The sequence below is a fragment of the Malaclemys terrapin genome, chromosome 2 (assembly GCF_027887155.1).
Source record: "Malaclemys terrapin pileata isolate rMalTer1 chromosome 2, rMalTer1.hap1, whole genome shotgun sequence".
Classification (NCBI taxonomy): domain Eukaryota; kingdom Metazoa; phylum Chordata; order Testudines; family Emydidae; genus Malaclemys; species Malaclemys terrapin.
Window position 1 is genome coordinate 228006569 of NC_071506.1, and position 13674 is coordinate 228020242.

The window sequence follows — 13674 nt, forward strand, 5'->3', positions numbered from 1 at the left end:
AGATTTTCAAAGCAGACCATTGACTTTCATGGAAGATGTATTGCTAAATCCCCTGGACTCCTTTTAAAATAATAATAATGGATACAAAAAAGGCATTGTTGTGGCGTACACTGGCCTTTTGAGGCTACAGGGTGAAGTCTCAGGGGCCAGACTACCCTCTTCCAGCGTTCTGGGGATGACAGAAGACCCAAGGAAAGATAGAGGCAGATGCTGAGAGAGATGAAACTGGGGTAACAGTTAGCATCTGAAAAATTGCCAGGCTACTATTCTCTTTAGGGCTCAGGCCAAAAATCTTGTAGTGCAGAACAGGGCACCTGTTTCTCAGCCACCCAAAATGAGTTCTGGGAAGGAGGCCAGCACATGACCTGCTGGTTCCCTCTTAAGAGAGACTACACTACACTACCAGACCCCTAAGTGTTGTGGTTATACCAACCTAACTGGCAATATAGACAGCACTATGTTGACGGGAGGGTTTCTCCCATTGGCATAGCTGTTGCATCCCATGGAGGTGGAATACCTACGCCAATGAAGACATTCTACTGTCAGCATGGGTAGTAAGTGCTACAGACAAGCCCGAGACAATAGCACCGGGGTCAGCAACCTTCAGAAGTGGTGTGCCGAGTCTTCATTTATTCACTCTAATTTAAGGTTTCGCGTGCCAGTAATACATTTTAATGTTTTTAGAAGGTCTCTTTCTATAAGTCTATAATATATAAGTAAACTGTTGTAGGTAAAACATTTTAAAAACCTTATTTACTTAAGAAGCTTCATTTAAAATTAAATTAAAATGCAGAGCCCCCTGGACTGGTGGCCAGGACCCGGGCAGTGTGAGTGCCACTGAAAATCAGCTCGTGTGCTGCCTTTGGCACGCGTGCCATAGGTTGTCTACCCGTGCAATAGCAGGAAGAGAACTACTTGCTTGCCTGACTCCTCTAGGTCAGGGAGAATGAGATGGGACTCTGCTCCATTAGGAATGTCTGGGAGAATGAAAGGAATATGGTTGTGCAGATTTATTGCTGTTGCAAGTTTTCCTTTATTTTGAGAGAATTTGCTGCCAGTCTGGGTAGAGCTGAGTGCAAGCAGTTTAAATGGCAGCTAGGAGAAGCTGGCTCAGGGACACTGCCTATTACAGGCATGTTCAGTGGTTCCCCATATCTGGCTCTTGATCCCCAATGCCTATTTCTATAATTCTTCGTTTTTATAGAGGTGAATACCAAAGAGGTATAAGTTAATTATAGTATTTATTGATTATCCTAACAGCATCAGAAAGCCAGAACATTTTAAGTCTCAAATGAATGTTTATTATGCTTTGTCAGGAAGAGTCTAATTCAAGATAACCGTGGTTTGCAATTTTTCTATCTATTTACATAACTAATGAAATGCACTCAGGCATGAAGCATCTTCGATTATTTTATGGCATTTCTTTTGATTATGATACAGAGTTAAAGAAAACAAACACATTCAAAATAGCCAAAACCTCTAATACTCCAAGTGCCTGGTCCAATATATACAAAAGTCCAATTGACTTAAATGGGCTCAAAACTTCATTTTGTGCAGACTTCAAGAATACGGGAGCTGGCCTGTAGGTGATAGGACAATACCTGTACTGACCCTATACAGGGATGTGAGTTCAGGTTCCATATTCCTTGGCTAGAGTGCTGGAAAGGCAATGGAATTATCAAAGTTAGAGATGGAGAAGACCTATTTGGTCATCCAGTCCATCTCCAAGCCAGTGCAGTATTGTTTCCCAAAGTATATTTTCCAGTGGATTGTCTGTCTAGTTTTAAGTGTTCCAAGCAATGCTTTACTTAGGAGATTCTTCACAGGTTTATATGTCCCTGTTGACATTTTTTTCCTGCAGCTTTGACCTAAATTTACCTTTTCTTAATTTAATCCCATTGCTTCTAGTTATTGCTCCTATTGCATTACTCAAATGACAATAATGCACTTTGATAGTGTTGATGAATTATTTAATGTGATACACAGGAGTATAACTAGAAGTAATAGTAGTAATTACAGTAGTTGTAATTATAGTAGTGCCTAGAGACTTGGACAGAGATCAGAGCCCTATCATGCAGAACAGAAACAAGGGATCCATGATCCCTTTGGGTGCAGATCCACCTCTCCTCATATCACAGTGTGACCTGTGACAGCCTGCAGCAAGTAATCCCAGCACCAGTGAATACAGCTGTCCCTAACACAGTGAAGGGCAGTTGGACTGCATGCAGATGAGGGAGAGAGAGTACAGTTCTGAAGAACACAATACAACCATAAAATGGCACACTTAGGGCAGGTCTACACTACCCACCTGAATCGGTGGGTAGAAATCGATCTCTCGGGGACTGAATTATCGCGTCTCGTCAGGACGCAACAATCGATCCCTGAATCGACGCTTCTACTCCCCCCAGCGGAGGTAGGAGTAAGCGCCGTCGATGGGGGAGCTGCGGAGGTCAATTTGCCGCCGTCCTCACAGTGGGGTAAGTCGGCTCCGATACGTCGAATTCAGCTATGCATAGCTGAATTTGCGTATCTTAAATCGACCCTCCCCCCACCGTAGTGAGGACCTACCCTTAGTCATTCCTCATGACTGCTGATTGTAGGGCAGCATAGCCTGAAACAAATAGGGCACTTGTCTAGACTACAGGTTCTGTCGGTATAATTTATGTCGTTCAAGGGTGTGAATAAGCCACCCCCTTGAGTGATGTAAGTTACACCGACCTAAGTGCCAGCATGGACAGCGCTATTTTGGCTGCTGCCTCTCAGGGAGGTGTTTTTATTATGCCAACGGGAGATCCCTCTCCTGTCGGCAGAGTCTTCACCAGACGTGCTACAATGGTGCAGCTGCATCAGTGCAGCTACGCCACTGTAGTGCTTCTAGTGTAGCCTAGCTGTAGTGTACAGCCCCTGTGGCTCTTGCCAGCTCCAGGGGCAGAGTTAATGTTGCAAGATAGGGCTGGTGTGTGCCTTATCTCTATATTTCCTGGTTTTCAGAGGTTTAACTATTGGCACATTCATTGTTCTGGCAGGGCACAAGGCACTGCTGGTCATCCATAACTCTGAGCAAATAAGAAGAACCACCCTTTATCTCAAGCACTTTGCACTCTAACTAGACAAGATGGATAAGGGGTATGAGAAAGCAATTGAGACAGACAGATTAACATGACCAAGATCATGTGAGAAGTCTGGAATTGAAACAAAATTTCCTGAGTTCCAGCCTTAATCACAAGACTATCTTGCCTGTCTACAGTTAGAGCAAGTAAATTGTCACATGATATCATGGGTTCTTTTCCCATCTCTGCCAGTGACTAGTGCCTCAGTGTCCCTGGCCCTAATTCCTTTTTACAGGACATAAGTCCAATTGAAGTCAATCATTTACTTATATAGGGGAAGTTTTACTCATATTTGTAAAACATGGATAATACCTCCCTCCCTAGAGTTCTGAGAGGCTTAATTCATTAATGTTTGTAAAGTGTATTGAGATTTGGGGATTCAAAATCATCATAGCAGAGCAAAATACTCAAACCTCATTTCATCAAGGCTCCTTACTTCCCAAAGCCCTGTCTATGCTAGGATTATGCTGCTAATCTTTCCCACCATTGTCACCAGTTTCAGCTCCACCAGTCGGTGTAATGGGGGTGTGTGAGCACAGACAAAGACTCCAGGCTGCTGATGCTAGAGTTTTAAGCACTATGTCATCCAAGCCTGCTCAAAGTAGGTGAAGATGACATGGCTAGAGCTGTGTGAATAACTGATTAAAAAAAAAGTTTTAGGCTGACCCAAAATGAAAATGTTTAGGCAAAACAAAAAAGTCTAAAAAAATTCCATTTGGGTCAACCTGGTTTGGTTGACCTGAAACAAAATATGTGTGTTTAGTTTTCAAAGGGTATGGTGGTTGGGGTGGATTTTTTTTTTTGGGGGGGGGGAAATCTTTGCTTTGATAAAATGGAAGCCCTATTCAACACCAAAAGTCATTTTGAAGAGAAACATCACAAGGTTTGATTTTGAAAATGTCACAACAGAACATTGAGGCTATTTTTTTTTTTCATTAAAGGAATGGTTTGGTCAACCCACATCTGCATTTTTCAGCTGGGGGTAGGGGGAAGGGGTTTTGGCTGAAAACTTTTGCCCAGCTCTCTCTAGCCATGGTCCTCCTGGCACGGCCGCTGGTCCCTTGTCTTCACTACCATTCCCCCCGTTAGAATTGCAGCTGTGCTGGTTAATCGGCAAACCGATTGCGTAGGACAGGAAAAGGTGGGTGGACGCTGACAGCCAAGGAGTTAACAGGACTTTATTCTGATTGCTCCCCGCACCTCCTCCACCCTACCACTCACCTGCGCTTTATCACTGCCAGAGCCACTGAGCGGGCAGGGAGCAGCGTCCTCAGGGGAGGTGCAGGGCGAGAAGGAAAAGGTGGAGAGAGCTTGGCGCGGGAGCATTTCCTGCACCTGTGGGATGACTCAGCGGGCCCCCCAGCCCCGTGCGCAGCGCAGAGGTGCGCGCCGCCGGTGGGCAGGGGAGCGCCCGGAGCCGTGAGTGACAGCGGGGAGCGCCGCGCTCGCTCGCTCCGCCGAGGGGCGCGCGTGGGGAGCCAGCCCTGGCCGGAGGGCTGCGGGATGGCCGTGGGCTCCGGCAAGATGCAGCCCCCGTGCGACAGCGCGGAGCCCGCCCTGAGCCGCAGGCCGAGCGCCAGGCACCACGAGCCGCAGCAGCAGCAAGTGCAGCTGCGGCAGAAGCTGAGGGAGCTGCCGGCGCGGCTGCGGAGCGGGCTCACGCTGCGGAGGAAGAACCCCGCCGCCGGGGGCCGGGTGAGTGAGCAATCCGCTGGCCCTGCCCTGCCAGCAGCTCCCCCCGCTGACAGCTCAGGGAGACCATTTCCTGCGGAGGGGGGCTCCCACTAACTGCCCCTTTCCTCCCCCGTGCACAAGGGGGTCGGCTCGAGGGGGGTGGGGCTCTCCGGTGAGTCACCAGTGCAGGTGTCCTGCTTCTACCTAGAGAGCTCGGTGCCTTCTCCGGCTCCAGCAATAACCGGCTCTGATGCGTTTCCCCACCTGCTTCTGTGATCTGCAGAGAAGTGGGGTTTGCTGCATGCTTGAACGGCAGAGGCTGTGTTCAAATGCTGGCCCAGGTCTGGGTGTCTTGGTTTGGTCTGCCCCAGTCTGGTGTAAGCTGGGCCCCGCCAAAAGTGCTCCGGTAAGGGGGCTTTTTGGCTAGCACACTAGTCAGCGAGCCCTCTCTGCTTTAGCCCTGGAGTAATGCTTCATGGATGCACAACCAGCAGGAATTACTCTGAAGTTAGAAGTAGGGCTGCCTAGGAAATGGCTTTTCCACCCTGCAGCATTTCAAAAGATCAGAATGTTTCCTATTGGTACCAACCAGGCCTTTTGACATTTCTTGCGAAAAAACAAGTGAAGTGGCAAAGGGAGGAGAGAGACCTACTCCAGAATAGCTAATAGTCCAGTGGTTAGAGCACTTATCGGAGACTCAGGTTCAAACGCCTGGTCTGAATCAGTGCTTTATTCACTAGCTTATTGACTACTGTTGGCCCGGGTCTCTCTCCTGGAGCAGAAATTCCATCCTAGAACTGAGAGACCCTTCCTGATGAAAGTTGTGGCTTCAACCAATCAGCATGTTCTAACAACAAAGTGCTTTGCTGAAAAATTTCTGGCCAGTTCTAGATATAAGGGACTTCTGTGGCACTGGAAAAAGCTCTTAAAGCACAATAATGAATTTTCATGTTCCTAATTTAGTCTTTATTAATCTGTGAGATAAGAATGTATTCCCATTTTGCAGTTTGGGCCATCAAAGCATAGAAAAAGCTAAAATTATTTTCCGAGGTTCACTTAGCGAGTAAGTGACAGAGCCAAAAATTCATAGTCATGTTCTGCCAACTAGACCATACTCTTCTCTGTGCCAGTGGCACAGCAGGTGTTAATTCAAGTCTGTTTATAAGGTCCTAATGATACAAGCTAATACAGATGGGTGGGGAGCTCCACACATGTGCAGAGGTTTGCCTGCATGGATCAATGTGGAGAAGTGCGTTTAAATCAGTATACTTGATTACTGGGTTTGTTTACTCATTATCTGGTATGTATTTTAAAACAAACCAGCAATATATCTGAAGTGGATAAATAGGACTAGTTAGACATACAGCTATTCATGCAAATCTTCATATTTTTATCTTGTTTCCCTCTAATATGGAACCCTTGCAAAAACAATGTATCAAAAGGACACTGCTAATGTGTTCCAAACAACTTTTAGAAAGTAATTTCTAATAATTTCTTGGAAGATTTGAAGCTCAAGTCTTTTACATTTCCAGCTGTTCTTATCCTCTTTCACATAAACTCAAGGGCAAATAAGGGGTGGGAGCGGGGAATAAGGGCATTCTCTAAGGGTATGTCTGCACTGTTTTTAACTCAAGTTAGCTAACGGGTTAAAATAGTAGTGTAGATATATGGTGGCAATTTGGGTTTGCAGCTTGACTTCAACCCCGGGGTCCCCTACAGGCTTTAGTTTAGGATGCTAACCTGAGTTAAAGTGAGTTGCTATGTCTTCACTGGTATTTTAACCAAAGTTAGCTAAATTGAGATAAGAACACACACACACACACACCCTCTTTTTCTTTCTTTTTTTGCAGTGTGGATCTACCATGAGACACTGCCCACACTCTGCTCATTCATGAAACCACAATGAGATTCTACCTACAGCAGATTATGAAGATCTGTTAACATGATTTCCCTTTTTAAAATCTTGCATGCTTTAATCAAACTTTAAATCGTTAACTTACGTTGTAAATATTTGGGGATCTGAGTTCCCCACGTGTTTTCTCGTTAGGGTTTTATTTCACGTCTCTCAGCTATTGTTTCATGCTGTCTCTAGACTCTGTACCATCTAGCCCCAAACTGCTGTTTTGACTCTTGCACATACTCACGAACAGCAGAAATATACCACTAAAGAGGAGATGACACTTAGTTGTCATGTCATCAATACCTTTACATAACAATCCAAATGCTGCTGTCAGTCGGCCAGATTGCTATCTCCTTTGATTCACCTTGCAGTTTTTCTTGAGCTATCTAGCTTGGTAGAAGAGAGTGGGAGCTGTGGATTTTGGGAGTCCAGGACCCTAAATAATCCCATAGATCTCTGGGATCTGCATAGAATGGGTTCATGCTGCAAGAAGAGTTGCTGCTGCACTGTATGCAGGATGGCTCCAGCAAGAGCCATGTGGCCAGTGCCTGGGTTCTCCTGATCCCATGCAGTAGTAGTGATCGCTGTTGTATTATTTGTCTGGAAATTTCTGGGCTCGGGGGGGACAGTGTTGTTGAGGAGCAAGATAGTGCCATTCTTCCATTCCCCCAGGACTCTATGGGTGTGTCTACACTGCAGCTAGGAGTGAGCCTTCCAGCTCACATACGCAGACGTGCGATAGTGTTTCTTGAGCTAGTGTGCTAAAAATAGCAGTGTGGATGTTGCTACTGGCAGGGCCAGCTCTAGGTTTTTTGCCACCACAAGCAAAAACATTTTTGCTGCCCCCCACCCCAGCCCTGGGCTCTCACCCCGCCCCACCAGTGCTCCCCCCGCCGGTCCAGCCCATGCCCTCCTCCCACCCCACCCGCACCCCCTGCTGCCCCAGCCGGTCTGGCGCTGGCAGGGTCGGGGTAAGCAGCGGGGCTCCTGGGCCGCGCCTCAGCTCAGGGTCCCTCCAGCCAGGGCTCCCGCCTCCAGGACCGGTCGGGATCCAGGAGGGCAGAGTTAGAGGACCGCCCCGGCAGGGGACTGAGGAACTGGGGCAGGGTAGCCCCAGAGGGAACAGAGCCCCAGAGAATGGGAGGCGGGCCCCGCATGGCAGCGCTCTGCCTCTATGGCCCCGCTGCTGCTTCTGGCTGCCCTGCCGCAGCCCCTGGGAGGCTCGGGCTGCTTTGCCCAGCCCTGGCGGCGGCGCTGGGGGGGCGGCCGCCTTGTGGCACCTGCAGGCGGCTCAGTGTGCCCCGTGGGCGGCTCCCAGCGTGAGTGTCCCCTGCTCTGAGCCGGCCCAGCCATAACGTGGGGGCGCTGCTCCCCTGTGGCGTGAACCTCAGTGGCCCCAGGGCGCCCCCCCCCCCCCCCGTGCACGACGCACTGCTGCTGCCAGGGCCGGCTCCAGGCTTTTGCTGCGGAAGAAGAAGAGAAAAAAAAAGATGGCTGGAATGCCGCCCCTGAAAATGTGCCGCCCTGAGCATGTGCTTGGTTTGTTGGTGCCTAGAGCAGGCCCTGGCTGCTGGGGCAGCAGTTCAGGCTCTTAAGCAGGAGTTCTCAAACTGGGGGTCAGGACCCCTCAGGGGGTCGTGAGCTGTCAGCCTCCACCTCAAACCCCACTTTGCTTCCAGCATTTATAATGGTGTTAAATATATAAAAAAGTGTTTTTTATAGTTTATAAGGAGGGTCTTACTCAGAGGATTGCTATGTGAAAGGAGTCACCAGTACAAAAGTTTGAGAACCACCACTCTTAAGCATACCCAACCCCAAGTCTGAGCTTGGATGGCTACCCTGAGTCTCTGCTGGAGCTGCAGTGTCCACAATGCTAGCCTGAACCTGCTAGCGCGAGTCTGTCTACCCCGGTTCGGATGTTTGTAGTGTAGACATACCCTATGAAGCTCTACCCCTAAGCAGTTTCAGCAGAGTGACAAGAAAGATCCTAAAAAGGTGTTACTTACACATGTCTCCTTCTGTATAGCTATCCCCTTTCTATGTCTGGTGTGCGGGGAACAATCCGGCTTCATCAGATATAAGCAGGTGCATTGCTACTAATTTGGTCTTAGGGTATGTCTCCAGTAGTTGGGGGTCTTGGTAGACAGATATGTTAGCTCTGCTCAAGCTGCAAAAAAATAACAGTATGGCCACAGCGGCGCAGGTGGCAGCTAGGATTAGCCACCTGAGTTTATACCTAAGGTTGGTTGGGCTTGTGCTTAGGTGGCTATCTAAGCATGCTATGTCACCATGCATGCCCATACTGCTATTTTTAGTATCCTGTCTCGAGCAGAGCTGTCGTGTGTCTCTCTGTCTGCACGGGGAAGCACACTTCCAGCTACTGTGTAGGCATACCCTTAGGTATTGGGTGGAACTGTTCTCAAGTGAACTCTGACTCACTGAAATCCCTTTTTGTTTGTTGCTTACTTTTCTAGGAAGGCATCCTGTCCCACTGAATAGGGCATGGACTGGGAGTCATGAGACCTATGTTCTGTTCCTGGCTCTGACTCTGACTTGCTTTGTGACCTAAGGCAAATCACTTACTTCTCTCTGAGTTTCCCTGTATATAAAATGGGGATAATGGTACATAACCATGCTTTGCAATCTATCAGTGATAAAGCACAATATAAGTGCTAAGGCTTTTGCAGTTTTTTTAAGGTTGCACGTCAGTAAGTGCTGCTGGAATTTTCTTTACCCCAAATGCTTTTTTTCCCTCTAATTAGAGAGAAATGTATAAAGAATGGCATAAACTCTGCAAACAGATAAAAATATTGACTTTTTCTCTTATATCTTTGATCTGCCAGTCTTGTCCGTGCCCCATTTAGGCAACAGAATATTCAAGGACTAATTCCAAACTTCCAGGCTGTGACAGGAATGACTGAGAACTACTTTAGAATTACTTTGCATATGGTGATATAAAATATGCATGTTCCACTCAGTTCAGTGGAGCAAAAAACTGGACTATATATTTCTGACCTGCATTGATTCTCTAAAACCTAGAGGTTTAGATTCTCTAAAACCCAGGATTTCCCTAATTTCAGAGACTGGTAGAATTTAGAGCTGAAAGAAAAGACCTATTAGAACAAGGCTTGGAAAGGCTCGATAACCATTTCTGGACTGCAGATGTTAGTGTTTCATTGGCCTATGCAAATCTGGTAAACAACTAGGCCAAAGTAGAGCAGACTGATTCTAGATAACTCTTTTCACGACCATCCAGATTAAAGAAAAGTTTTTTCTTTGGTGAGAGGAACCCACAACTGCATTTTGCTGATATTTTGCTCTACTGGACTGAGAGGAGTCTCTCTGGGCATGTCTCCTCAGCAGTTAGATACCAGTGGCTGGCTCATGTTAACTGACTCAGGTTCACAGGGCTTGGGCTAAGGGGATGTTTAATTGTGCTGTAGAGCCTGAGCTCTGGAACCCTCCCCAGTTGCGAGGTCCCAGAGCTCAGGCTCCAGCCTGACCTGAATGTCTACACCACAATTAGACAGTCCCTTATCCCAAGCCCTGTGACCTGAGTCACCTGACTGCAGATGTTAAATTGCAATGTACACATAGCCTATGAGGCCAGTAATGTTCCTTTAGACCCAGGGCCTCTGAGAATGTTTTATCCATCTGAAGTCCCCTAAAGGACTAGAGGAAACAAAATTCAAGTCATCTCTTCTTTGACTTTAAACAAGTCAAGAAAGACATGATGCCTGGTTCAGATTTGTACAGGTCAGCTCTGACTCCTCTTTCTGCATTCAGGTAATAGGGCTTTTATACTCAGAGGTGCTGAAAACCTTACAGCCTCAGGCCTGTAAGTAGCAAAATCCAGGCCCATACTGGTACCTTTAAAGAGCACTGAATTGTTTACACTCAAGGAGAACACTGAATAGGGAAGAATGGAAGAAAGAAGTGATCATTTTAAAAAATATTGAAAGTTGAATGGTAATCCTTCCTCTTGACTTTTGAGTGCATTCTGTTTTCTCCATTCAGTGTTCTAGGGTCCAGTCCTACAACCACCTGGGAATGGAAATAACTTTACTCTCATTAATATTGATTGTAGTCAATAGGGCTACTTGTGTGAGTAAAGTCATCGCTATATCTGTTTGCAAGTTCTGGCTCTGGGGGATTTCTGTTAGATTTGGGGCAGAGATTGTACTTATTTGTACCTTGTAAAGCACAGTCACACTGTTGGTACTTAAAATAAAAATGTTGTTGGATTTTTTTTTTTCCGTATTGGAAAAGGAAAGAAAATTTGAGGGTTTTGTGTGCATAGTTGCTGGAACTGGAGGTCAGGGGGGTGCTGCCACACCCCCTGGCTTGAAGTGGTTTCCATCATATACAGGTATTACAGTTTGCTTCAATGCCGGTCAGCACCCCCATTGTACGAACAGTTCCAGCACCCCTGGCTTTGTGTTCTTCATCTTAGTTAAATGAGGCACCAAAGAAAGAATATGGTGTGTGTTCTGCACCATACAGTTTAAGGGCAAGAGTCTTCCATCCAGGAGGCAGTTCTCTATTGCATGGTTTGTATTTGTTAATTTGTAGATCTTCCATTGCATTCAGGTTATGTTATGTTCCTGGAACAAGTTCAGAACATACAGTACAGATTGTGGATTAGAGAGGAGGGGAGAGCTTTGCCCTAAATATCTTAGTTATAAACACTATTGGCTGTGTTTAGATAATTGGTGTTATTGTTTTTCTGAATGAGGGCATTAATGAAGGGTGTAAGGTACAGTATTCTGTTCCCTGGAAAAACACCAAAATCAATGTGTAAAATAAAATACTGAACTAACATTGTGGGTGATGTAACTGTCAGCATTAAAGAGGTGGAATGACTAATACTGGTGGCACTTGCTTTAAAGCCTGAATTTTACTGACTTTGAAGTTCCACTTAGTAACAATAGCAGGTATTATTATGTGACTAAAGATAAACTATATATACTGCTGATTTTTTTTCTTATACTAATTGGCTTATTATATACTCCTACTAAATGTTTCATCGTATCTTTTAATTTAGCAGTGCTGTAACTGGTGACACATGAGATGTTGAGTAATGATTAAAATATTGGTGGGCTGGTGACCACAATAGCTCCTGGAAAACTAAATCTCCAACTACTAGAAGCTGGGACTGGACGACGGGGGATGGATCATTGGAATATTGGCCTGTTCTGTTCATTCCCTCGGAAGCATCCAGCACTGACCTATGTCAGAGGCAGGACGCTGGGCTAGATGGAGCACTGGTCTGATCCAGTATGGCCATTCTTATGTAACTTCCGTGTCTATATTTTTGACTTTTTAAATACAAACTGTTTCATATTGTCATATGGGAAATATTGACTGGCTGTGATACATAAATACAGTAGAATCTTGCTAAGTAACCAGTCTGGATGCTGGGGTGATTAGTAGGGTTCCTTCCCTTAGTCGTGGAGTGGTTCCACAGCTACCTCTAGTCGCTATTTTAATCCTGAGACTGCCATAGGTTCCATAGCCATAATGTGCCCTCTCCAATTTGCAATAGAACCTCCAGCATCACCTCTGCCCTGTCCCTTGTTTGTCCATCCATACCATACCCCCACCTGAACTGGTGCTGAGCAGACCCAAATATGGGGGAGCACAAAGGCGGACTAAACCCACTTTTGTTCTCCTCACCCTAAGATTCTGACTCAGGCTGCACATGGCCTTCAGTGAACTTGGCCTCTTCATTTTTTTGCTTAAAGCAGATTTCTTTTATCCTGCACTATTAAGAACACCTTCACTTAGTAAATACATTTGTAGCATTCTTTCAGTTTTACTTTCTGTATTTGTCTCTGATTGGACGATAAAATGAAAGTGACTATATTATTTTTCTTTTAGCATCTGTTCCTAATTGACATCACCTACAGGTTCTCATGCAGTGCTGCAGTGTTTGGTTTGGAAACCCACTAGGGGAATGTTTGTATAAGAACAAAAGATCTGTTTCCATTGAAATTAAAAATAAAGTAATGGAAATTCTTTCATTAGGCCTTAACTTTTGTAGGATCTTGTTGAGTATTTTTGTTCAAATCTGAGCTGACAGTGTCCCTTAAACTACATTTCTCAAAATAAATGAACTAAGTATGCTTTGTGGAATAGTATTATTGATAATTTTTTTATACTTTGTTGACTTGAAAAATGCACAACACTTGTTAATTCATGGGAAATTTCTCAGATGCTGGTGTGAATGAGCAAGATTCTATGGCATATTTTTTTGCAACAAATTGTGCTGAGATTAGTGTTAACTCATCAAGTATTGGATGCTAATGTTTTCAGCTGGAAGTGCCGTAGTAATTCTGTATCTTGAGGAAATTGTACATCAAGATGTACATTTTTGTGCTAATGATAATGTTGAAAATAGGCAGTAACTTCTTAAAAAAGTGAAGCAGAATATGCCCCCTTTCTTTACTGAACAGATGGAAACTACTGTAATGAAACAAATGCTTTCCCCCACAATAAAGCTAGCCTATCAAAATTAAAATGATATTCACATACCAGGAACCAGTTTGTTTATGGAAAATTAGTTTTCATATCTTTAAATGCCTTATTTTCCTTGGCTGGATTGTTCATTGCAAGTTTATATGTTTGAGTTTGAATTAAAGATACTGATGTAGATCAGTAAACCTGTAATGATAACTACACCAATCAGCACGAGTTGGCTAAAACAACATATGAAGTTAAATTTGCACCCTTCCTGTGAAAACCAAAATAGGTATGTTGCAAGAAAATAAGTGGGATTGTGCTCTGTAGAATCTATGCCAGCCCCCCACATACCTATGTTCATGGGGTGGACCAGCTCTGCATTCCCTCCATGGTTTCTATGCTAGTTCCTGGGTTGGAATAGGGGCCATAAGCACTGTGAGAGACAGGGCCGGCTCCAGGCACCAGCTTAACAAGCAGGTGCTTGGGGCGGCCAAGGAAGAGGGGCGGCACCGGGGGCAATTTGGGGGT

At 45.5% G+C, this 13674-nt stretch overlaps 1 protein-coding gene across 3 annotated transcripts in view; it reads left to right on the forward strand.

Annotated features, from left to right (window-relative positions):
- The first annotated feature begins 4445 nt into the window (after positions 1–4445).
- The window catches only part of RAPGEF5 (Rap guanine nucleotide exchange factor 5), a 241355-nt gene continuing 232126 nt past the window's right edge, over positions 4446–13674 (forward strand). For 2 of the 3 annotated variants that reach the window (XM_054020200.1, XM_054020201.1), the window contains exon 1: positions 4447–4805. In XM_054020200.1, the coding sequence (XP_053876175.1) occupies positions 4614–4805 (192 nt within the window). In that variant the 5' untranslated portion in view covers positions 4447–4613. Of the gene's footprint in view, positions 4806–13674 lie in introns of all 3 variants that reach the window. The other variant, XM_054020202.1, reaches the window with a different exon arrangement.